Below are 25,299 nucleotides of genomic sequence, written 5' to 3' on the forward strand. Positions count from 1 at the left end.
CATCGTCAGATAGCCGCTGATGGGATTCGGGATGTCATTACGGCGCATTACGTTCCGCCTGCTTTTTCTCTTCACACTGTTTTTCCTACATACGCATGCTGATACGTGATTGGTCGATATTACTCGGAGCGTAGTACAAACAGAAACCAGAACACTTGCCGTCCCTATAATCCACGTCCCTGCCTCCAGATTCTACTTTTCTATGTAGAATCTGTAAATAGAGATTACAGGGTATAACGGGGGTTGTGTCTTTTCGTCTTGTTGTCTCTTTGTAAATTCAAATTCTTTAGACACTAAACTCTTTGTCAGACTTAGTTTTTTCCTGACATTTTAAAAACCAGACAACTCACTCACTGAAGGCTGCAACAAACCAAACCTTACAGTCATTACCTTTGTTTGTTTGTTTGAAACATTGTCAATTCATTTTATAGTCTATAAAATGTCAGAAAATATTGGTTCTCAGAACTCAAGGAGACAATTTGCTTGTTTTGTCCAACCTACAGTCCAAAACCCAAACGTATTCCATTTATAAAATATGAGTTGCCTTTTTTCTCTCCACTTTAATTTTTACTGATGTTTTAAACATTTATATAGAGCCTGCAGATGATCATGTAGACCAACAGACAAACCTCGGATCAAAGTGATGTAGAGAACTAAAAATGAATGAATAAAACACAGATATTGTTTTGGAGTTATATTTCTTGTAATCTGTTCGTTCTCTCGTTGTCATCAGGTGAATCAGTCGTCTTTTCCGTAATCCTCATCGCTGCATTGCATCCTGAATAATGTCCAATCCTGCCGCTTGTCTTCCATCTGTGCTTCCTGAAATCTCAAGCGATGTGTCATTTTTTCCATCATGTAGATTCGCCCTACGTTGTTTTTTGGGTAGAAGGATCTACTTTGCTCCACTTCCTTGTGATAGATTTTTTTCCAGCTTTCAATTACAGTTTGACAGACGGTTAAATTACTTATTAGTTAAGTTAAGTGTTGCACAAAAGTGGCAGTCACTTTATATTTTGTTGTCTCTTCTGCAATAAACGAATTAGCCAAAAATACTATTTATTAGGGATGCACGATATTATCGGCACATTATCGGTATCGGCCGATATTGGCTTAAAAATGAACTATCGGATATCGGCCAACACGCCAATATCCGCCAATATAATTAACCGATAAAATAATGGGCTGCTGCATACTTGATTAACTGCCCGACCTCGGCACAATGTCCCCGGCGCGAAGAAGACCTGCGCGGCGCAGCGTGATGACCTCACGTGTGTCTACCTGCAGCATGAATGAGTCAGAAGCCAAAACGTCCCTGGTGTGGAAGTTTTTCAAAGTGTCCCAAATAGATAGCAAAGCTGCTATTTGCAATGACTGCTCGGCTTCGGTGATGCGAGGAGGAGCCAAGGCAAAGTCTTTCAACACTACAAACTTGATTAACCATCTCAAGACCCGTCACCCCGACCGTTGTAACAAATGTGATAAGAGTATCACCATTATACTGTACGCTAATTCCAATACAGAAGAGAGTTGATGATCTCTGCAATTAGGTGTGCAGGAAAAAAATATCGGTATCGGTAATCGGCTAAATGAGTTGTAAAATATCGGCATATCGGATACCGGCAAAAAATCCAATATCGTGCATCCCTACTATTTATTAATTTAGTTTCAGCCCTCATAAAATGATCAGGTATGAATACCACACTAATCATACATGCATATCAAACAAATAGTCCCTCATCAAGACCTACATTATAACTGAGGACAAAGTGGAGGATCAGTGGATGCATTAAAGCCTTGTGGAGGCAGACTCGGCCCCAAAGAAAAGGTCTATTGTATTGTGATGAAACTTGTGTTTACACCCCTGGTAGTCGTACTGTAGTTGTCCTCTGCCGACTCTGCACACATACCCTCGTTCTGTACAGACTGTTCCTGCCTCAGCCTCTGTCTCACTAGGACAGATGTTTGGGGGGGCGAATAGTGCGTCTCTGTCCTGCAGCTTTGTGAGCCAGCCCTGCACAGTCAGCTCAGCTGGCCTCTGCCTGCTCCGCTGGCTGAGCCCAGGCCGCAGGGACGCTCTCGTCCCCCCCCGAGAGAGGCTGCGAGCCCTGCTGATGCTAGAGGAAACACGTCTCGGGGAATGTAAGGCGCAGCTTGAGCTCGATTTGATATCTTGGAACAATTTCACCAGAGCTCTGGGCCTGAGACAGCGTTTTTTGTTGTTCTGCTTTTTTGTTTCTTTTCTCAAGTTTTTGTTTTGGTTGCGGCCTGTGGGGCCCGAGGGGAGGGGAGGGGGCAGGCGTCACACCAGACAGACAGGTGAAACATTATTTTGATCTTCTGGCCCGCAGCTTATCATAACTTTGCTAAAACACATCAGCATGACTCGTGTAGAATATAACGACACATTCTGAGAGGCTGCGTGCTCACACAATGTGCTGTATTCCCAGAGGTCATTATTCTGCAGGATGATATTGCACTGAATGGCACTTCTTTTAAGAACGATGTGTCAGAGGAGAAAAACACAGAACAGAGAGCTCGAATCACGGCAGGTTTTGACATCACTGGCTTGTCTAGCTCTGCTGTTAGCTCTCTCTCTGTCGGTGTCTGCAGGCTGCACTCGGTGTGGCGTTGAGTGCTGTGAAGTCGCTTGTCATCACGTTTCAGTGGGACAGCCTGCTGATGAGACGGCCTGCACGGTGCACGGCTGGTTGTATTCAAGCATTTTCACTTACTATACATCCGTATCCCAATCAGAAAATGCAGGACTTTGTAGAATTACACCTACTTTTTTTCAATTGCAGATTATTTGTCTCGCCTCTGTCAGTGTTGACGTTTCATCTTTCCTCTTGTTCTTTAACTAATATGGACAGTTTTACATTTTACGCCTGCAATTAATTCAGTCCAGGCCTGGAAAATGTTTAGCTCATAGGGAGTGACACGTGACTCATTGATTGGCCAGTTTTTTGTGATGTCATCCTGCATCATCAGCACATGACAAATTAGTTTCAATGGTCAACAGCAAGTCAGGCAGCACTTTTCTGAATTTTGTTTGTGTATTTACAGGCATTGTAAAAAGTGCGAGATGCATGCTTAATTTTTACCGTTATGTTTTTAAGGTTATGAAGATGTTTAATTTTGAATATACTCTTGAAACATGCTAACATAAAGTCAACATAATCTGATGATTCATCTATACAGTCACGCATGTAAATCAAATATGATTTGTTCGATTGTTTTGTTCTAGAGATAGACCGATATGGTTTTTTCAGGGCCGATACGGACACCGATTATTAGTAGTCAAGGAAGCCGATAACCGATATTTGAAGCCGATATTCATTTGCAGTAAAAGTGAAAATATTGGCGTCAAAATTTTGAATAATACAAACTCCAACCCTTAATTTTGTTTAAATGCCTTTAAGCATATGCATCAGAGCCAAAATAACCCAGTTTTAAATTGATCTCTTATCGGCCATCGGATAAAAAAAAAAAAAATGGCTGATGCCGATATGCGTCAAATGCCGAATATCGGCGCCGATAATCGGTCTATCCCTATTTTGTTCCCTCACTTAAGAACAGGTGGATTTTGTTAGCGCTTTAGCAACATGGCAGGCTGTCATTCCTTTTTTAAGATACATTTTTGGGGTTATTTTGCCTTTGTTAGAGAGGACAGCTGAAGAGAGACAGGAAATATGGGGAGAAGAGGGTGGGTCGATGGCGGGAGGCGAATCTGCGCCCTCTGCGTTGAGGACTGCATCTTCTGTCAGCGTTGAGCTAAACCAGCGCTCCAGCTGTCGTTTTATGACAACAGGCTTGCTATTGAAAAAAGGATGGAAAATATCTCCAGAGGAAACACGGAGAGGAAGGCAAACAGCTTGAAGAAATAGACATATTTTACTGCTTAAAGGAATTCTGTAAACTTTATTTTCCAGAGGCACCCTGGACTGATCGCCAGTCAATCACAGGGCTGACACACAGAGACAGACAACCGTACACACTCACACTCACACCTACGGGCAATTTAGAGTCACCAACAAACCTGACAAGTCTTTGGACTGTGGGAGGAGGGCCCACTACGTCTGTCGAACTGAGAACCTTCTAGATGCGAGACAACAGCATTCACCACTGCCTGGAAAATTGCTGTGCCGTTACTTAAAGCGACTATGTATGCTTGTGCGTACATTAAGGTTGTCTTTTGCTCATAGCACTAAGGAGAATAAAGAGTTAAAAGATTAGTTACATTAAATTCAAGTTAGAATTGTATCTGCTTTTTCAAATCCTGTTGTTGCTCTGTTTTGCATTGGAGCTCTCAGGCCGACTTTCTCAGCTGAAATCTGTTCTCAATTTGTATGACCGGACAAACACACCAAACAAAGCAGGTTCAGCATGAAAGCAGCCTCAGTATTATCAATCTACAGACAATAAGAAATATAGTGGAGTTATTGTGCAGTGGCTGCACACTGTGTTTTGCTTCCTGTGTAATATTTCAGATAGCCTTGAACTGCCACTGTGTTGTTGCCCCTGTGGCTGCGTACCTGGCTGTGGACGACATATTTCAGACTCTTTCCACGTTAAATTAGAACAAACCCATAAAGCTTCCTGCCGCGCGGTAACGGCTGCTCTGTGCTCGCTGCTTTGTTATTGGCTGCCGGCCTAGTTTCCCATTCTGTCTGCTTCCTGACAGAAATACACCCTCAGCTCTCCGAAGGTTACGCCGAACTGAAAATGACTTGGAGTGCAGCGAGTTACAGAGGGAGTTGCTGGGTGTAATGATGAACAGATAAGAGAGATCCCACTGTGATTATAAGGCTAAGTAGCATGTTAGCGCTGCGGCCTGTAAGAAAATGAGTCGCAGCTTTTCCCTGATTTTTCCGTTTGAATGAAATCACTGAAAGCTGTTCTCGTCTGTGCGAGAGTGGAAGTTCTCCACCCTGTAGGCTTTTTATTATTCATGCTGTGACACCGCATTTTGTTTTGTTCGCCACTTCATCCGCGCTGACAGTTTGAAGCCAGTAACGCTCTTTAAACCCCGAACGAGCTGCTGAATGTAATCGAGCTCACAGCTGTAAGAAGAGTACGAGGGATTTTCAGCCACGTGAACACTTGAGGACTGGTGTTCTATAATTTGATTCATTTATTTGCCTGTAAATATCTGCCGGAGCTGCTAACACGACAGGAGAGGAAGAGGAAGGAGAAGGGAATGACAGCCGGATGAAATGAGTTTTAGATTTATAATCCCCCAGCCGTGACCCCCATTTCCTGCATTTTGACGTCCTGGGGAAATGTCATGTCAGACTTGTGTTGGCCAGATGAGACGGACAGGAGAGAGACACCTCCACACACGACATGAAAACACACACCCGCACGCCGCGTGCACACGCATACCTCCCTGCCAGAGTCCCTGCTGATACCAGCAATCACTCACCTGCGTATTTTGTTTCTGCTTTTCACATGATAATAGTTTTCCTCCCGCCACGCGCATGTTTCCCTCTACAGCGCCGCACACACTCTGAACTATAAATCCTTGCCCATGTGTGGTAACTGACACTACAGCTGTGCCTTTTTTCTCTGTTTCAGCACAAATCTCCATCTGTAGGATGCTCAAAGGACGCTTATTGCTTCCAGGAAGATTAAAGAGGATTATGTAATTGCACGTTATGGAGGAGGTTTTAGGGCCTCGGAGTGTGTAAAGATGATTTCACCAGAGTTGTTTTTTGCTGTTTCTAAAACGCAGCTTTGGGTGCTTTAAAGCTTAAGCTATGACTGTACACATCCTCCATTTAACTTTAGCGACAACTTCTATTAGGTGACAGAAACCTGGTGGATGTACCCGTTTATTTTTACGCACTTGTAAGGCAAAGGATGACGCAAACTAACCCTGATACTTTCTGCAGAAGATTTCCAGTGGTGGCGTGAGGGCAGAAGCAGCTAAACTTGCCCTTGTATGCCCGGTCAAGTCGGACTCGGTGCAGCAGGGGAGAGTGGAGGAGCATGTTTTCTCTGCCAGTCTGTCAGTGTTGGTCTGTCTCACTGTGTGGGAGCAGCCTTTGACCCGCTGCAGACGAGCGCGTAGCAATGAGGCGGAGAGCCTGCCGAGCCTGCCGCACTCCTTATCATTAGCATGGAGAGTCACGCTCTCCCTCTGCACCAGCCATTGTTTTTTCCACTCTTTCTGTCCTTGAGAAGAAACCAGCTCCGTCTTCAGCAGCCCACATTTGCTCCTTTTCTAATTTAGCTGCTAATAATCGAGGTCAAGGTTTTCTTATACATTACAAATTGATGCATGGTTTATTTTTTTCTCCTCTCTGGTGGTGCGTTAACCTTTTTTTCCCAGTGAACTAGATGGTTGAATCATAATGTATTTTTTCCCCGTCATTGGAGATCTACTCTGGTTTTTATTTCAGCCCGTCGGCTGAGTGATGGCTGTTTTCTCGGCCCCGCTAAGCTGACAGTTCCATTTGGAGGATTTCTGCTGGTGTTCAGAGAAGGTGACACACAGGTTATATGAGCAGAGAGACCAGCAGCGGGGAAGGCTTAACAGGGGGTTTGAAATAAATTAGGCTGGTGCCATGTTGTTCCCTTTGATTCAATTTTTCATTTCCCCCTGAACCAGAGCAAATGATTTTCCCTGCTGCACATACAGTATTTTCTCTTTTTCTGTGTGAGACTTTTGTCCAGAGCACAGCTTCTGTTAAAGTTGAAGCTGAGTCGTACATAATGGTTTATATTTAAGCCTAATTTGTTTGGTAAAATGTGAATGTGATGGGCTACTTTTCTGCTATTTAACCAACATAAACAGATTCAGATTGAATAACGTCTAACTCATTCACTACTGCAGTGGTTCAGACTCGCATCTGGTTGAAAACGATCATGATGATTCAATGTGCAATCTCACCTTTGTATCCTTTTGATTATAAATATCTTGGGTTTTTTGGTTCTTTGGTTAGTGCATACCTTCAGAGCGCTGGTTTAGCTCAGCGGTTAGCATGGCGACCACACACAGAGGCTACAGTCCTCGATGCGGCGGCCCCCTGTTCAACTCCCGACCTCAGCTCTTGCCGCGTGTCATCCCCCACTCACTCTTCCCCTGTTTCCGACGCTAACCACTGTCTTCTCTTTCTAAATAAAGGCATAAAAGGCCAAAAAAATTATCTAAAAAAAAGTTAAAGATACCACTCTAATGGTGCTCTGTGGAGAGCTTGTTTGCCAGAACTCAGCAGCTTAACGAATGATAAACTTTTCAAAAAAAATTTCATCTGGTCTATAATCTTTCAGTTGTTCCCTGAGTCTTTTGATACAATAAATTAAGTGTTAAAGTGTCTCCAACAGTTGCAACATTTTTGAATATCGGTGTCTTTTCAACCTGGAGAATTTATTAGGTCAAAATTAAGAATTATCAAACATTTCGATTGGTGATTAAATACTTTCCAAAGGCATTCCCGTTAGTCTCAGTTTTACTTTGTGTTTTGTGCTAAAGGTTAGCATGCTAAAATGCTAAACAAAGTTGTTGGTAATTGTTGGTAAACGCATTATTCCTGCAAATCATCGGCATGTTAGCTTTTCTATTCTTAGCATGTGATCATGAGCATCAACAGCGCTTTACAGAGATCTAATCTTCCCACCTCTCAAAGCGCTTTTACACTACATGTCGCAGTCACCCTTTCACACACACATTCACACACTGATGGCAATGACCGAAGTACCAATTTCCAATCAGTATCTAAGCCTATTCCTACATGATGGATACCAGGAGCAATTTGTGGTTCAGTGTCTTGCCCAAGCACACTTCGACATGTGACTGTAGCAGTCAGGGATCGAACCACCAACCTTCCGATTAAGAGACGACCGACTCTACCACTAAGCCACAGCCGCCTCTAGTGTTGTTACATTGTTAAATTCAATCCTCTTTCGTCCTCACTTTTTACACATCATCCACCTAGGTGAAAATTCAAGCAAGACCATTGTGTAACCCAAGAACTCACCAGTTTTTATTTTAACCAGAGCCAACATGTGACTCACAAAAACACCCAGTTTTCAAACGCTCTAATTTTCTTCATTTCTTAACTCACTGTGAAAACTGTACCTTGAGTTCTTTGCCCATTTGAATAAACGAGTCTCCACGTCACAGAGGCCCTCTGAACCACTTCTGTCCTAAAAGCTAAATCTGCGTGCGCCGGTGTTGTTGGCACATGGGACCTGCATAAAAACTATTCGTGACAGCAGCCGTCCCAGCCAGCTCCCTCAGAGCCTCTCTCCTGCCGTGGGGAGACTTGGAGGTGGCTGAGCGGTGCAGGTTCTGCCAGCGTGTGCCTGACGAGAGATGAGACCCAGTTTTCTCTGACACAGCCCGACATCTCCAGAGATTTCTGTTTATCTCTTTCATATCTCTCTCTATCTGCCTCATTTGTTTTGTAGCCGAGGCTTAAATCTTTGCTGCTTTTCTCCACAAATAGAGATGCTACACAAATATTAAAATCTAAATACATAAAATAGTATTTCGCTCTGCCAAAATGTATTTGCCTTTATCTGTTTTGCAACTCTGAGTGCTTTTGCGACGGTATTCAAGCGCCGTTTTTTTAACAGTAGAGAATCAAATATATATTTCTTGACCTCCTACTGACCTGTTTGTTGTTTTGTTGTGTTGCAGAGGGAGATGAAGGAGCAGCTGGCCACCCTGCAGGACAGTGAGAAGGGACACACAGAAGCCCTGCAGCTCCTGCAAAGACAACTTACTGAGACCAAGGTACTGCTACATTTCTCCTTAAAACTATTGTCATCCAGCTCCGGAGAAAAATTAAGAGACCACTCCAAATTTCCTTAAATCAGCACCTCTCTCTTCATGTCATGACCAGCCCGATCCAGATCTGAACCCTGTTGAAAACCTCCTGGATGCGATCAAGAGGAAGATAGATAGTCACAAGCCCTCGAACATAGACGAGCTGCTTGAATTTTTGTGCAGAGTGGCAAAACACCACCCAACAGCAATGTGAAAGACTCGAGGAGAGCATGCCAAAAACGTGTGAACGCTGTTATTACAAACCAGGTTATTACATCAAATATTGATTCGTAAACTCTTCCTGAGTTCAAACATTAATATTCTCTTGTTTAAAAATGAACATGGACTTGTTTGCTTTGCATTATTCGAGGTCTGAAAAACATGTTTTGCATCTTTTTGTTCTCTTAACCAGTCGTCATTTTCTGCAAATAAAAGACCTAAATGAGAATATTTTAAGGGAGAGGGGAGAAATGTTTCACACACTGAAACAAAAGTTAATTTAACAGAAACACAAACCTATAAATAGAAGAACCAGAGAAGACATTTTTTAAAATCTTTTTGCAGTGGTCTCTTATAGAGAGAGCATTGCAAGTATATTCAGTTAACTATGATCCACCGTAAAATCTGGACTATAAGTCGCACCGGAATATAAGACACAGTCTGTTTTGGGGGGTATTCCGGAGGGAAAAAGTATTTCTATATCGATTTATTACTAAAAATGTTTATACAAGTTATCTCAACACTATTTTCATTTAAAACACACAAATGACAGCCGACCAGTTTGCCATGTCGAGCAATCCTGCTAGCGACCCGTGCTGAAGCTAGCGGTAGCTGGCAGCCTACTGTAACCCTGATGGTTGTGAGGGTGGCGGCTGCAATGGCGTTCATAATGGTGCATGTCCGTGACGAAGCGTTAGCAGTCAAGTTAGTTTTCTGTGGCATATTGTAAATAGGAGACGTTGTAGCGGCTTGGACCTGGAAACAGTTTAATGTGGAGATGTGACCACTTGATAACCGGATAGCGCCATCGTCTGTGTAAAATAGCATAACACAATAACATACCTCTCTCTGCATTTTATGCTGGTATATTGGTTGCACTGGTATAAAGGATGTAGCCCACTTTTTAGATGAAAAAAAAACGTATTAAAAGTGCGTCTTATACACTGAATTTTACGCATCTGCTGAGCTTAAAACAGGCATTATATAGCATTTGCTGAACTAACAGGATACAGTTGATCATTTAATCAACTAATTGTTTAAGTACTAATTGCCACTCGGGTCTAATGCTGAAACAATTTGTCGATTTAATTGATTAGATGATCGACAGAACTTTATAAATGAATTTATGCTACACTTCTTTTTAACTATGAGCCTGTGCTCCTTTTTATGTTTTCTGTTTGACAGCAAACTAAATATCTTTGGCTTGATTATTTACACAAATTATTTTTTCCACTAATTATTAATCTGCTGAGTATTTTAATAGTTAAATTAATTATTTAAGCTTCACAAAGTCTTGAAACAAAAGATGAATAATCTTTAAACACTTAGTTTTATCTGATGAGCACTTTTAGTACAATCAATATTTAAATAACATGTTCACTTAAGGGAACATTTTGGCACTTTTGCGTTAAAAGGTTTTGACTGCTAATTGAACAAAACAAACAATATTAAGATGTCGTCTGCAGCTTAAGGATTCGTGGTTTTGATTTAACAAGACAGTAATTATAGAGCAACAAATGGAAGTGGAAGTCTGTCATCACAGTGTGGATAATCACAGAAACAAGACTTCAACATCCAAATGGAGGCAGTGATACTCATTTAGTAAATCAAGTTCTTTTCCAAAATGTCAGATGACGGGTCTGTTTAACACCCGCGGTCTCTCAGTCACTGATTATCCATCCTTTTCTCCAAACTGACTTGTATTGACAGCTGAACCCCAACAAGTAAATTGCTTTATTGAGCTGTTTAATCTCGACACCTTGTTTTAATCAGCGAACCATGAGAATCCACTCAATATGTCAGGCCCTCAACCTCCCACACACATCCTCCCACACACCCTTCTCTCTCCTGTAGAGACACTGAAGCTATTGAACAGGGAGGGGTCTCTCTCTCTCTGGCAGAGACGATGTCGCAGCCGTCAGCGTTATTTGTCATTTAGGGGACACGTTCCCCTTCCTGCTGTTTTTGTACCTGCTGTCCAACGTCGCAGCATCACTCATTTTCCCTTCTACATCCTGCACTGCAGGACCCTCCGCTGCCAGAGAGAGCTGGGCCCGGTCCATTTCGGGCAGTGTATCGACTCGCTCGGACTGCTAGATACAGGCCTTTCAGCCGCCCCAGCTCCTCATTGTAAAGGAGCTGATCTCATTAGATTTACATCCATTTGCACAGAGTGCTCTGCCTGGAAGAGAGCCACGCTGTGACCTCATTGATCTATGATGCATTTAGGTGCCCGACAATGAAATGTCAACCTGCATCTCTTCATCTTGTTTAATTTGAGGTTGCATGAAGTTATTTTCCTGCTTTGTTTTCACAAAAGAGCACTCCTCTAAATAGTCACATAAAATAAACTCTATATAGCGAGTAGGGAGAAGAGAATGAGTAAATTATTTCAGACACACCAAATGTCAAAGCCTGGCACCTACATTACCCACAATGTAATCTCTATTTACAGACTGTACATAGAAATGTAGAATCTGGAGGCAGGGACGTGGATTCTAGGGATGGCAAGTGATCTGGTTTGTAGCACATATGTAGTCTGAATAATATTGACCAATCATGTATCAGCAGACTGCGACACATGCAGGAAAAGCAGTCCAGAGCAGAGCATAAACAGGCGGAACGTAATGCGCCGTAATGACATCCCGACTCCCACTGATGGTCATCTGACAATGATTTAGCTTCTTATTAACCTCTCTAAACATCTTCATGCTAACAGCTAACAGTCTGTTCTACATCAAAAATTCATCATGAGATAAATTAAACTGACGCTGTGTCACGAAAGGTGTTCAGCGTTCAGATTTCCCGACTTCCTCGAATGCATCAGACATAATCGTTCCGACCTCCGTTCAACAAACGAGCATTTTAAAGTAGTTTTCTTCTCCTCTGGAGGACAGAACTGACAAAGCTTCATTTCTACTTTTTACTCATCTGCATCATGATGTTGAAATTTCGGCAAAGTCAATCACAAGAAAAACGGTTTCTCTTTCTGTAAACACTGCAGCACGCGGAAAAAGAAGTCTTGACTGGAAGCCGTTTATCGCTAACCGCTGGCTACACACCCGAAATGTTCACCGCTGTCCCCAGAGGCTATATCGTCTTCAGACTATAGCCGATGGGATCCGAGATTGCCCACAATGCGACTACTCTGCTGACATTTGGGTCAGAGATTCAGGTTTGTTATGCTAGTAGCAGCTAATAAAGCCTCAAATGTTTAGCTTTGAAAAGCGATAGGACGCTGGCTGCAGCGGCCGGGTTCTTCCACCTCCAACCCTCTGATTTTTGTAGTTCTCAAACGTATAGTCTTTTGCCTAAACGCAAGCTGACTAGAGTGATATCACTCACAAAAGGCTTCTAACAGCAGTTTTGTCTCTGTAAACAGTAAACAGACTTTGACGCGCACAATGTTAGACAGTGTTGCATGTTAGGTTTTGATGAGGGATCACTGCAGCACTGAATGCACCTGCCTCACACTCCAATCCGAGTCCTTGGCATCGCGTGCGTCTCCGTCTGAAGGATACACATTGTGTCCTATTCACATGCCCACCGGGGGATTCGCTTCATAATCACATGCCTCCCTGAGAGGTAGCCAGCCTCCTGTCTCCAAGGGCTGCAGACTCCCTCACGGTGCCATCACACAGCAGTGGACACGTCACTGAAAGACTGATAGTTTAGCTGCTGCAGTCCTCCACCTCCTCCTCCTCCTCCTCCTCCTCCATTCCATCAGTGTTTCAGCTCAGCACGAGGTGGGAGGGCTGGGATACTGCCTACATTAATGTCATAGCTCTCATACTGGCAGAGAAATAGTCATCAGAATAGGCCCCCACATGCAAAGTTAGAATACTCTCTAAGTTTTATCTTCAATTCTTAAGATGATTTCACTCACTCGTCATTAATTTCCCGTCCTTGAGCTTTGATGTTTGGATTTATTTGAGTCTAATGTTTCAGCGAGTCTCTGCTTGTTGTTCTGGACAGACAGGGAAACTCTTGACAAAATCTGAATGACGCCCAGTCTTTGTTTCCCTCTGAAGCTTCAAATCGAAACGCTCCCTGGAGTCTCTGAGCAAATTTTCAGGGTTTTCACATCACACTCCTTTGTTCTGCGCCTCTGACGACTGCTAACACTCAGATGATTCATTCTCTTTGAAGTCCAGCTTCCCATCTTTCCTCTTCAGCTACAAATCAGTTTCTTCAACTCATCGTCTGCCGTCCCCCCTGCAAACCACTCAGCTCTGTCTGTAATAGCTTCAGCCCTCCTGCCTGTCTTGTTATCAGCTGTCCCCCACACACAGGTCAGGCTGTCCTCTGCAGCTCCTCACGGTCACCTTTTTACTTGAATTCTCTTACACTGAAATCTTCTTTTATGGCTGCAACAAACAATTATTCTTGTCGTTGATTAATACGGCAGTTATTTTTGATAATTGTTCAGTGTATAAAATGCAAGGAAGTTGTTATAATGCTCAATCACAATTTCCCTGAGCCCAAAGTTACGTCTTCAAATTGCTTCTTTTGTCAAATCCATAAGTTTAAGAAGATAAATCGAGCAAATCTTAGACGTCTTTGCTTGACAAATTACAAAACAATGAATCAATTATCACAAAAACTAAAATTTTCAAGTCGTTTTTCATCTTTGCAGCTCAATCTCGTTTGTTTTTTTCTCACTAAAAGCCGCTTTATTTTCTCAGTGGACGGCTGCTGTTCTCAAGGAGCCACTTGAAATCAATACATGCACAAGCTGAATCAATGAATGAATGTTAATGTAATATTAACACAATTTAGAGCACTTTATAAGCCCTTGAATTACTGACCCATGTCTAATTAAGAGTCGGCCTACTGGGACTGACACACTCGACAAAGTACAAAGTCTGTTTCACAGGCCTCTAATGGCAGTTATAAATATCCCAGCTGTGGGTTTTTCTTAAGCAAACCACCTTTTATCTCTTTTTTTCTTTTCTTTTTACAGTCCTCAGCCAAGAGTCTGCGCGCAACCATCGGCGACGCGTTCGAGCGCCTCCACCGCTTCCTGCGCGAGCGCCAGAAGAGCATGCTGGAGGAGCTGGAGATGGACACGGCCCGCAAGCTGGCCGACATCGAGCACAAGATCCAACGCTACAGCCAGCAGCTGCGCGACGTCAAGGAGGGCATCCAGATCCTGCAGGAGCGGCTCAACGAGACGGGGCGACACGACTTCCTGGAGGGAGTGGCCGTCACATCTGAGAGGTGCTTCACCTGCACTGAGTTTGCTAAAACAGCCTGGGCATCGTCACTGAAGTCTAATAAGTAAACAAAATGTGGTTGTGAACACATTTACATCAGTATAGTATGAACACACTGTTAAGCTGTTAAATATTAGACGTTAAAATTGTGATAATGATAATTATTTACAGCTCGTGTTTGAACGCTATGTTGCATGAATTTTGGATAAAGCGAAGATTTGAGCAACAGTGTCAGCTAATCCCTGAACAGATGGTGTGTGAGGCCTGAAAGAAAGCAGCTGTAAAGTTTAATCTGGGAGGGGTGCTTGAGGACAATATACAGTTTAGCATCTAAGAGCTGGGGAGAGTGACAGACTTAAGCATTACGTTATCTTGAACAAAATGCTTATACCCGTCTATGGAACAAGTGCTGCTACATTGTGTATCATGCCTGGTAAGATATTGTAAATGGAGACATGATTGCACAGGCTTGTGTGAGCAACGTACACTGCCATCATCTAGAATGATTATTATCTTTTACTTATTGAGGACCAAAGAGTAGCAACTGTAGCATTTGATATGGTTAAGTAAATATAGTAACTGTAAAGTTCACTGTGAAGTCTTTACACTAGTGCTGTCAAAATTGGCCAAAAATTATGTTCGATTATTCCTGCTTGAAAAAACACAAAGGTTGGAACTATTCCAATATCTATTTTTGTGCAGTATGTCCACAGAAGGGCGTACCAATACAACGAGAGACAAACGTTTTTACTTGTTTATAATTAAACAAATAAAATAATTAGGGTAGAACGGACATTCAGCGCTCCGAGTGAGCTGCGCTGTGACACATATATTAATTAAACATTATTTAACATGTCTTAAAAAAATCGACATAGGCCTACCTATACCTGTCTGTTAAGCTGGGAGTGAGAATCTCTCTCTCTCTCTCCGGCCCGGGCTTGGATTTGAATTCTTCATTACCACACAGTTGTTGTATTAGCTCGTTTCAGCTAAACTAAAGTTAATTATTCACGTATAAAGTGACGTTGTGTGCGTTCAAAGATGCTCCATAACCACATCAAATATTAATTTTAATAATCGAACATCCGTTCTTTTATTACATTTGGGTTGTATATTCAAATTGAGAATGTTCGTTGACAGCCCTACTTTATACCTTTTTCTTCCCCTGAGCTGGATCAGCTCTTTCTTTTCTCCTGTGTAACAGCTTCTGTGAAGCCACCGTTAATCACTGGTTGTTGCTTTAACCCTTAGTATTTGCTCAATTCTGCTAAATGGATTTTTTGGCTGAAAAAAAAAAGAAAATAAAAGTTTTAATACTCTTTAAACTTACATTAGCAATTGGCATAATTATTTACAGTTATGTATTATTCTGTTCGCTATTAAAACCCACAGTCAAGTTTTATGAGCATTTAGTCTGTTGCCCAAAATCTAATGGAATTGGATAAAATTAATGTTTGGCCCTGAGTTCAAGATGAGTCAAGAATACGTCAGTGTTTTCCAGGAAGGGGAAAAAATGAGAATACTGAAAAATACACGGTTTTGATAATTTTTTTATTCATGAAATAAATTATATTGTATTTATAAGGAGGGGAGTTTAACAGTCACTGCAAGTTATCAAATAGCAAATAATCTATCATTTAAATAGTACGCTGTTGGATTACCCCACAAGGAGTACCAACAGAACAGTTTAATTTTCTTCTGCTCAGACAGTACGCCATGAGTAACCTGTTGTTTCTGCACAAATGTATGAGGTCCATTGTTCAACATGCTCTTATTATCAGGATTGAAATGTGATAAGTAACCCACTCACTGTCTTGCCTGACCTCCGGACCACGTGTAGGAGTGCACTGAGTGATTCATGCGGAGGTTCATATTGAATCATAATGTAATGGTGTTAGAGCTGAACCCCCCTCCGTCTCTCTGATACATTCATCTCTGCTGCTGGAGATCCATGAAGCAGTCCGTCAGCTGTTAGATGTCAATAAGGGCCCATTTCAAAGGAACACAGCAGAATAATTACTTGAATCATCGACGTTGTGGGTTGAACAAGGCGCAGTATTATTTGGGGGAAAGCAGCAAATTGGATTTAGACTGTTATTGATCTGCTTTTGTTTCTGTCCCAGGATTAAAGGGAAGATACATGAGACCAATCTGACGTATGAGGACTTCCCGACATCTAAGTACATGGGGCCCTTACAGTACACGATATGGAAGTTGCTCTTCCAGGATATCACACCAGGTACGAGAACATGACTGGAATATGAGATGTATGTAGATGTAAGCATGTCATCTATAGGGCACTGCAGGTGTTACAGTAATCAACTAATGTGTTTTTATGCCTTTTTTTTTGCCTTGACTTGATTTAGAAGAATCATGGTCTTGTGTCTGTCTAGCCGTTTAGCTTAGCTTAGCATAAAAGCTGGAAACCGCTAGCATACCTCTGTCCAAAAGCTAGAAAGTCCTCCTTTCAGCTCACTAGTTTGGACGATGTGTCTCCTCTATTTAATCTCTATTTTGTTTGCGTTTTACAAGTAGTTAGGTTGTCTTCGCTGGTGCAGTAACCCAGATGTAAAATGTTTTCACTCCATTTTTATCCAGTTTAAAGATGAAGGTAAAAGGGATTTTAGAAGCTGTTTTCCACTGTCTTTATGCTAAGCTACGTAAAGGTAGCAACCTCCTTTCCTAAGTGTGTAACTGCCTCTTTAAAAACAGGATTGATCATCAAATTTGTGTTCAGCAGCTGAATGTTTGACCCACAAACACAGATTGCACGTACTAGTCCCACCTTGCCGTAAGATGTCTTGGATGCTTCGAGCCTTTCTTCCTTCTCGGATGAGAAATGTCGGTTCGACCTGGAGGGCGGCGGTGCCCTTCTGTGTTTGACAGAGCCGAGAGGAGCTCTACTCCCTCTGCCCTACAGCCATCACTCACTCACAGGAGATTATTAAAAATAATGTGCTGAGGAATTCCTCACTCCCTCAATCAATTCTCTCATTTCAGCCGCCTGCCGGCTGCGTGGAGGCCAGGCAGTTTTCTGGCCTCCCTTGACTGGCTGCCAAATGGAACAATTGGTTACGATCCATCACCGGCGTTTGCCAGAGACGAAATAAAGACATTCCTCCCATCATCCCTCGCTGTCACTGATGGGTTAGCCGGAATAACCAGACGCTATGCTGTTTTCTCCCCCTCTCATACCTAGCAGGAAGAATTGTCTCTCCGCTGATGTGTGTATGATTGTGTCACAGAGAGAAACCTGCAAAGAGGCACTCAGGTTCTGAAATTTTAATGACCCGATTGTAACAAACACTGCCGATGTCATTGACTGGAGAAGGCATCGTCCTGTCCGCTGGCCAGGCGCCAGACATTTCACCTCCATTTATCCCGGCTGATATAACACAGAGGAGCTGAAAATATGCCTTTCCCACTGTTTCCTGAGTCTGCTTTTTGTGACAGAGAGCCAAGAGAACAAGCTGTTATTGTTCAGCCTGATATGGTTCCTAATAAGCACATGTTTGCAGATTTTCCCGCCCTGAAACCACATAACTGCACTGAGAATCAGCCTCCTACCAGCCTGGTGCCTGTGGAGCGAGCTGGAGCAGCTCCACCCATCACTGCAATTACTCCCTCATTGTATTGTTAGTATGGTCTGATGTTTCTCAAATTAAGCTACCCAAACAAGTCTAGAAAGCACTTGAGTTAGAGACTATAGTTTATGCATGAAGGTAAAAACACATACTAAAAAATGTATGGTGGTGTACACAGTCAAACTCATTGCACACCTCTATGTTTCACTCCCCTGAAATAAGAGCGGAGCAGCAGTTTTGTGCACCGTATAATAACAAGCCATCAGTCATCTCTCACCACAGGGCATTGCTCTGATCACCTCCTCTCACTTTGGCAGGAGTGATTTATAATATATACTGTAATTTCTCCACCAGGATGTTGGTCTTGCAGGGTCAATTCATCCAAATGTAAAAAAAACACATTTTCTCACATGCCCTGGTGCGAACTGGAAATGTTATTTATCCAGGTTTAGAGATATCTTCTCTCTTTTGACAATAATGCCTCCACAATTATGGAGATAAATGGCCGTCTTATTGTGTGTACAATAAGTTCCCTTCAGTAGCAGTTGCTATTGTTGTAATGTTTCTGTGGGAACTGCGGGGATACTTCCTGTTCATGGAAAGAAACTAATAACTTAACAATCCTAATGATGTAAGCATTATGACCCTGGTACTTTCCTGGCCTGGGCCCATTTCCGCCTTTGCTCTCCCCACCTTTCCTGTCCATCTTTAATGTCAGAGCTAGCCAATTACAGGGAACCAGGCTTCATCAAACTAAATACACTGAAACTTAAGGACCTGGTTGACTTTTAAACTATTCAAATCATGTACAGGGTCAGAAGTTACCGACCAGTATCCAGAGGTTTTTTTTCAACAGAGGGAAACTAAACATAATCTCAGAGGAACGTATATCTTCTAAGCTGTTAGAACCAATGCCACATTTCATTGTGTCACAAAAAAGGGGGTCAATCCGTGGTAACAGCTGCAGTGAAGAAATGAAAACGTGTAAAACATTCAGCACGTTTAAACAAAGCTTCAACACTAACATATTGAACAGATACAGAACAGAAGAACAAAGGGCCAAACAGGTCTAACATCACTACTGTGTATCTTGTGTCATTTATATTACTTTGTTGTTGCATTTTTGTTGATTAGCTACATATCTGGTCATTCTTTGGTGTTATTTTGAATGCTTCAACTTGACCGAATTGATATAGTATAGGGATAGACCGATTATCGACCGGGCCGATTATCGGCACCAATATTTGGCATTTTTTTTATTTTTTTTTAATCCGACGGCCGATAAGAGATCAATTTAAAACTGGGTTATTTTGGCTCTGATGCATATGCTTAAAGGCATTTAAACAAAGTTAAATGTTGGAGTTTGTATTATTCAAAATTTTGAGGCCAATATTTTCACTTTTACTGCAAATGAATATCGGCTTCTAATATCGGTTATCGGTATAGGCCCTGAAAAAACCATCGGTCTACCTCTAATATAGTATAAAAGAAAAAAGGGGTGGGACTAGATTAGCTTTTCTCTACGTCCTTAAAACAGACTTAAGTTATAAATTGAGACTCTTTTATTGCTGTTTGCTTTGTTAGCCTGAATGTTTTTTTTATTTTTAAGCACGTTCAAAATGAATAAAAATAAATAATCTTTTAAAATGCATATTTCAATGCTTTATTTATCACAAAGGAAATCAAATTGATTTATGTTCTCCACAGTAGAAGCTTACCTTGTGCGATATCTAAGTGATGCTGTCGCTACCCATCAGCAATAAAGCTCCCGCAGTCCATGGACAGCTGACTGACAGCAGATTTACTGGCCAAAAATAGTTCTCAGGTAGGCTCCATAAGGAGTACGCAGGAAGAACGCAGCCCAAGTTGCCAGTGTAGATCGAGAGCGCCTTGATGAAAAAGAATTGCATCTGTTCTGTCAGATGAGTGATGGACGTCAAACACAAGCCTATCATCAAGTGGATGCAGAAACCTCAGAGACATATCAATGAAACGACCTCCAGCTCAAAACGTCAAATCTTCTTCCAGTGTTTTTGTTTTTAACCCACTGCCTGTGGTGAAATCTGTCCACAGGGAGAGTTCAGAGAGAGATCAGTTCATAACCTTGACCCCACCTCTCTCCTGTGAGGTTCTCGAGCCTCCTGGATGTTTGACTCACTGCCTCAGTATAAAACACTGCATCCATATAATGAAGAAAAATGAGGCTCTGAGAATGACGCTGCAGTTCTCATCTGTTTGGCCAAGCTGAGTCATAACATATTGATGTGTTTGCCTTGTTGTGTTTTTCTTCTTCCTTATATCCATGACTGCACTGTTTTATTCAGACAGACTATTTTCTCCCCACAGTGTTAAATCTCACAGTGAAATAAATACTGACTCGTCTCTCCTCTCTTCCTCCTCAGTCCCAGCAGCGTTGACCCTCGACCCCATCACAGCCCACCAAAGACTGATCCTCTCAGATGACTGTACTATAGTAGCTTACGGGAACCTCCATCCGCAGCCCCTGCAGGACTCCCCGCGCCGCTTTGATGTGGAGGTGTCTGTCCTGGGGGCGGAGGGCTTTGTGTCGGGCGTGCATTACTGGGAGGTGATGGTGTCGGAGAAAACCCAGTGGATGATCGGCGTGGCAAACGAGACAGTCAGCCGCAAGGGCAGCATCCAGATCCAGCCCAGCCGCGGCTTCTACTGCATCGTCATGCACGACGGGAACCAGTACAGCGCTTGCACCGAGCCCTGGACCCGCCTAAACGTAAAGAGCAAGCTGGAGAAGGTGGGGGTGTATCTGGACTACCCCAAAGGCCTGCTAATCTTCTACAACGCGGACGACATGTCCTGGCTCTACACCTACAGGGAGAAATTCCCCGCCAAGCTCTTCCCGTACTTCAGCCCGGGTCAGAGCCACGCTAACGGCAAGAACGTGCAGCCGCTGCGGATCAACACTGTACGCCTTTAAGAGCTGCACACACCTGTGGTCGTGATTGTCAAACATGGGCGAATACACAAGACTTGTTTAGGTTTCAAAAGATGTTCAGCAAATCCGTTTAAAAAATGCTTAAAGGGATAGTTTGGATTTCTGAAGGGAAGTTGCATGAGGTACTCATCATTAGTTAGTGTAATACCTACATTAAATGACAGCCAGCGCGGCCGCTGCTTTGACAGGCACAAGCTAAGCTATGTACCGCTGTGGACAGTGCTGTGTGTAACACGTATTTTAGCCACTTCAAAATACAGTCCCACCTAAAAAAATAAACTTAGTTTTGCCATAATTTTGAATATTTTCAAGTTGCTGGCAGACAGCATTTTCCTACTTTTTTTTTTTGCCCCACAACAGCTCTGTATTCCTCTGCATGCTGCCCAATATGTTAGATCAGCTGACTATTGATTAGTACTTCATACAGCCCCCTTTAAGTAATCAGAACTATCCCTTTAAGGGTGTTCAAAATGTTTATTTCTTTCATATCAGTTAAGAATTGTGCTAGATGTTGCTCTTCAAACCTGTGCTGTTTTTGTGACTTGAAACGATCGTACAATAATGGCCTGCACTTGAGCCTCATTCAGCGTCTTTAACTGTGAGGATGACACTAAATGGAGACACCCTGAGCTCCTCCGCAGTCTGTGGCAGTGATGTACAAAAGAAGTGATTTCCCCTCTTTAAAATGTCTGTCCCAGGCCCACCTTGCACACTCCCAGGGGGCACCGCTCTCCCTTATCGAGCTCCGGGCCTGTCAGACTTGACGTCCCCTCTCTCTGTCCGGGCCAGCGGACGCTGCAGACTGGTCACTTGTCTCCTCTGTGCTGTACAGTCGGCTTAGCTTTGTGTGTGGAATGTGATTGACAGCACTCGGCTCCTTTTTTTTTTTTTGGCTCCTGCTTGGCCGCCATGAACTTGTCAAGTCTGCTTTACTTCTGTGTTTGACCACAATCTGGGTTCCTCCTGCCGGTCTCATCCTCGTGTGTGTTTGTGTTCAGCCTGTATCACTGAGAGGAAAGCTCTGGTTGTATGTGGCACCAGTGATTCTCCGAAACAGACATAGGAAGACCATCCCTGTCCACAGCCCGGTCCTACACCCATGTGATTTGAAAGTCTGTTTGGATGTTGAGGTTGTCCAGAAATACTGTATGCTGCTATTGATGGAGTAAGAACTTCTCTCTCTTATCATGCTGGGTCATTTTTACGCTCTCTGAAACGTAAACAAAGTGTGCCAGCCTGCAGCGTCGGCTATATCTTTTGGTTTTCTGTCCATCTCTGCGTTCAGTGAATACAAGAACATTTCTGCTTCCAGGCATCATGTTTGATCATTTTGTCTTTAAATCTCTCTGTCAGGCTGAGGTGTAAAAGCTTAACTCTTGAAGATGAATTCTTGCTCAAAAAATGCTACATAAACCAACGTTTTTCTCTTATTTTAAATCATATCATAATTGTAAATGAAGTCAAGCTGTATGTGTTGGGAAGTGGCAATCATCATGTCATATAATGATGGATAAATGAACTGAATGACACTAATGTACTCTTCCTGTGTGACTGTCAGTGTTACGTAATGACAGAATGGCTGATAATTCCCCCGGAGGCTGACCCATGTGTACATCTTCGCCCCACGTGCCTCAAGTGCTCTTGTTTATCAGCAGTTTTACACAAGTCCTGCAGAATCGGCTCCTGTCAATCAGCCAAGTCCAGCATACTGAGAGATACAGTATGAGCGTACGTGTCTGTGGGTGGGCGGGTATGTTTGTGCAGCTATAATTTTAAATCCAGCTTTAGCGCTGCTCAATAAAGTCCATCTGGCCGTCCAGGCACACCCAGGCAGTGGCCAAAAGTGTTTGGAACTTAATACTTTGGGATCAACTCAGATTTTTCTTTGGTTAGTCGACAACCGCAAAACAAAAACAATCACCTCACCCTTCATGTGTCACTGTACATCTCTGCATTTGTATGTGTCGTCTGTGTCGTCCATTTAAAAGAAAATCGGGGCAGCGCCCTTGTTTTTGTAGGATGTTATTCCGGTATATTTGCAGTATGATGCAAACTTGGGTCAAGCGTGAGCATCTGCAAACTAGAAGACTTTGTTTCAACTTGCACAGATCTGAACCAACAGCTTTCTGGGATTTATCTGACTACAAAACCTGCTTTCTGATACATTAAGTATAAAATTATGTGTTATTTTTTACCAGAAGGTTTTAGACAATCATGACAGTATTTCTCTCCTTTTGATTGACACAAAATTAATTATCCCTGAATAATAATTCCAGCAGAGCGCTTCCTGCAGGTTGAAACACATGCTGACATTTGACCCCAGTTTGCTGTGTCGCAGACTTCAGTGCAGTCTGCTCCTGTTTCTGTTTGATTATCAAGAAGGAGATTATTGTGACGTGGTGTTGGGTTAATGAGGTGGTGATGATGCTAATGGTTAAATGATTATAATAATAACTATGACACTTTTAATGATTATCATGATGATTGTGTCCTTTTGATGATGGCAGCTGTGCACCCATCATTGTGTGAACACTCTCTAGTGTGCTTCTGCTGCTGGAGGTTTGTGGGAAAATGTTTTAATGTACAATAAATTACTGCTAAAATCAGCCGGTCTAGTTAACTCTGTCCTTGTTTTTTTTATGTGCATCAATACAGAGAGCGTCGAAAGAAGCAACAATCCAATATTTTTTACCCTGATTCAACACCAGTGCCCTCTATTCACCCAGCTATTTCTGTGTGCAACTACCTGGAATCATGTTTTTATGTAGGTAACATGGGCGAGAAAACGTGACACTAAAAACTATTTACTATTTAGTCAGACATATCCGATATCTTGGCTACTTCCTTGTGAAATAACGAATGTTTATCTTCCCTAGGCCTAATAAAGATCCTACACCTATGCTAGTCACTCTGAAGTTAGGAACATTGATGCTTTTAGCTAAATGCTAATTTCATCCATCCATTATATTATACTGTCCTGTTAAGGGCTTATACAGTCTATAGATGCTTTTCGTTTTATTTACCCGCCATGTTTAGACTGCAGCTGCAAGCTCACTGTTATCATCGTGAGAAGAAAGCCGACAACAGTTGGACAGATCGTTGCGTTATGGCGTCCTCGTTGTTGTATGGCCTTCATCTTCTTCTTACCGCCACCTACTGGATTGGCGGTGTAGTGCAGTTACTTTTATTGCTTTTCCATACCTCATTGGCCTGATTTGCATAATCTTCCCAGAACTTTAGGCTGCTGTGGAAACGCAATGGGCCACAGGAACCATTTAGATCCTGGAAGGGAAGTTCCTGGAACTAAACGTACTGGTCGAAAAGTACCCTGTGGTTCAGGGTCACAGCGGGGCTGGAGCAGATCCGAGCTGCCATTGGGCGAGAGGCGGGATACACACCAATGACTGTGGTACACACTGGACTGATCGCCAGTCAATCACAGGGCTGACACACTGACAACCACTCACACCTACAGGCAATTTTGGACTCACCAATGAACCTAACGAGCATGTCTTTGGACTGTGGGAGGAAGCCGGAGTACTGTGAGAGAACCCACGCATGCAGGGGGAGAACATGCAAACACCATACAGAAAGGCCCTTGAATGTGTTGCAATGCTAACATTTACTTATTAGCGCAAAACACAAAGTACAGCTGAGACTGATGGGAATTTCATTCATGTTACAGGTTGTAAATTAAAGTCCTGGACACATTTAAACTTTGACCTTTTGGTTGCTCTTAATGAAAAGTCACAGGGACACCAGAGTCAACACCTTAATCCTCATGAGATCATAAATGTCTGTACAAACCTTTAAAGCAGCTGATCCAACAGCTGTTGAGATATTTCAGTCCGGACCAAATTTGTGACCAAAATTGCTTTTAGTTTCAAGAGCTCACCACTCATGAAAAATGTAACATTTAAAATGGGTCACGAGTTAATTTGCTCCATTTTAAAGGGTCACAAGCTAAAATGGTTGAGAGGACATGTATGAAAATTTGCTTTGATTCTGAACCTGGTTTAATATTTTAGTCAGAGGGCATATATGATCCATCACAGCACTTTGAGAGCAGGAATATCAGCATAGATGTAATTGAAACTCTGAAAAAGAAACATATCTGGGAGGCAGAGGAATCTTTAAAACGTAGGACAGCTTTTCCTCTGCTTGTCAATACCTGCTCCACTTCAGTCAGAGTTTCATGCCAGGCATTTAAGTTGAGATGTGCCAAGCTGTCAGCCGTGCAAAGCCTTCCAGCACGGAGTTGGGAGGTTGTGAACTCTTTTTTATTACCGCTCTCTATTTTGGCTCAGGCATACGTGATACGATGAATAAAAAAGATGCCTGCATGGGTTCAGGATTCCTTTTATCATCCTCCTCATTTGCCATCTGTGACGCCTTTGAGCGCCTGTTTGTTAAACTGCTGAGGAGAAATTGGTCATACAGTTTGAAATCACGATTGAAAGTTAAGATCTGAGCCAAAACATGCGTCACAAACCCGGAGAGTTGTGTTTTTTTGTGTAACTTTGTACCCTGCTG

The 25,299-nt window shown here is 42.6% G+C and overlaps 1 protein-coding gene across 2 annotated transcripts in view; it reads left to right on the plus strand.

Moving 5' to 3' along the window:
• trim62.1 (tripartite motif containing 62, tandem duplicate 1) overlaps positions 1 to 23,371 on the plus strand; it is a 40,656-nt gene extending 17,285 nt beyond the window's left edge. Inside the window, exons 3-6 of one of the 2 annotated variants that reach the window (XM_069678648.1) lie at positions 8,648 to 8,743; positions 13,959 to 14,275; positions 16,335 to 16,450; positions 20,198 to 23,371. In XM_069678648.1, coding sequence (XP_069534749.1) covers positions 8,648 to 8,743; positions 13,959 to 14,275; positions 16,335 to 16,450; positions 20,198 to 20,748 — 1,080 coding nt within the window. In that variant the 3' untranslated portion in view covers positions 20,749 to 23,371. The remainder of the gene's footprint in view (positions 1 to 8,647; positions 8,744 to 13,958; positions 14,276 to 16,334; positions 16,451 to 20,197) is intronic. The other variant, XM_069678649.1, reaches the window with a different exon arrangement.
• The last annotated feature ends 1,928 nt before the right edge of the window (positions 23,372 to 25,299 follow it).

Source organism: Semicossyphus pulcher, unplaced genomic scaffold (assembly GCF_022749685.1).
Source record: "Semicossyphus pulcher isolate SPU_LCO1_2020_fin unplaced genomic scaffold, fSemPul1.0.p SCAF_3, whole genome shotgun sequence".
Classification (NCBI taxonomy): Eukaryota; Metazoa; Chordata; class Actinopteri; order Labriformes; family Labridae; genus Semicossyphus; species Semicossyphus pulcher.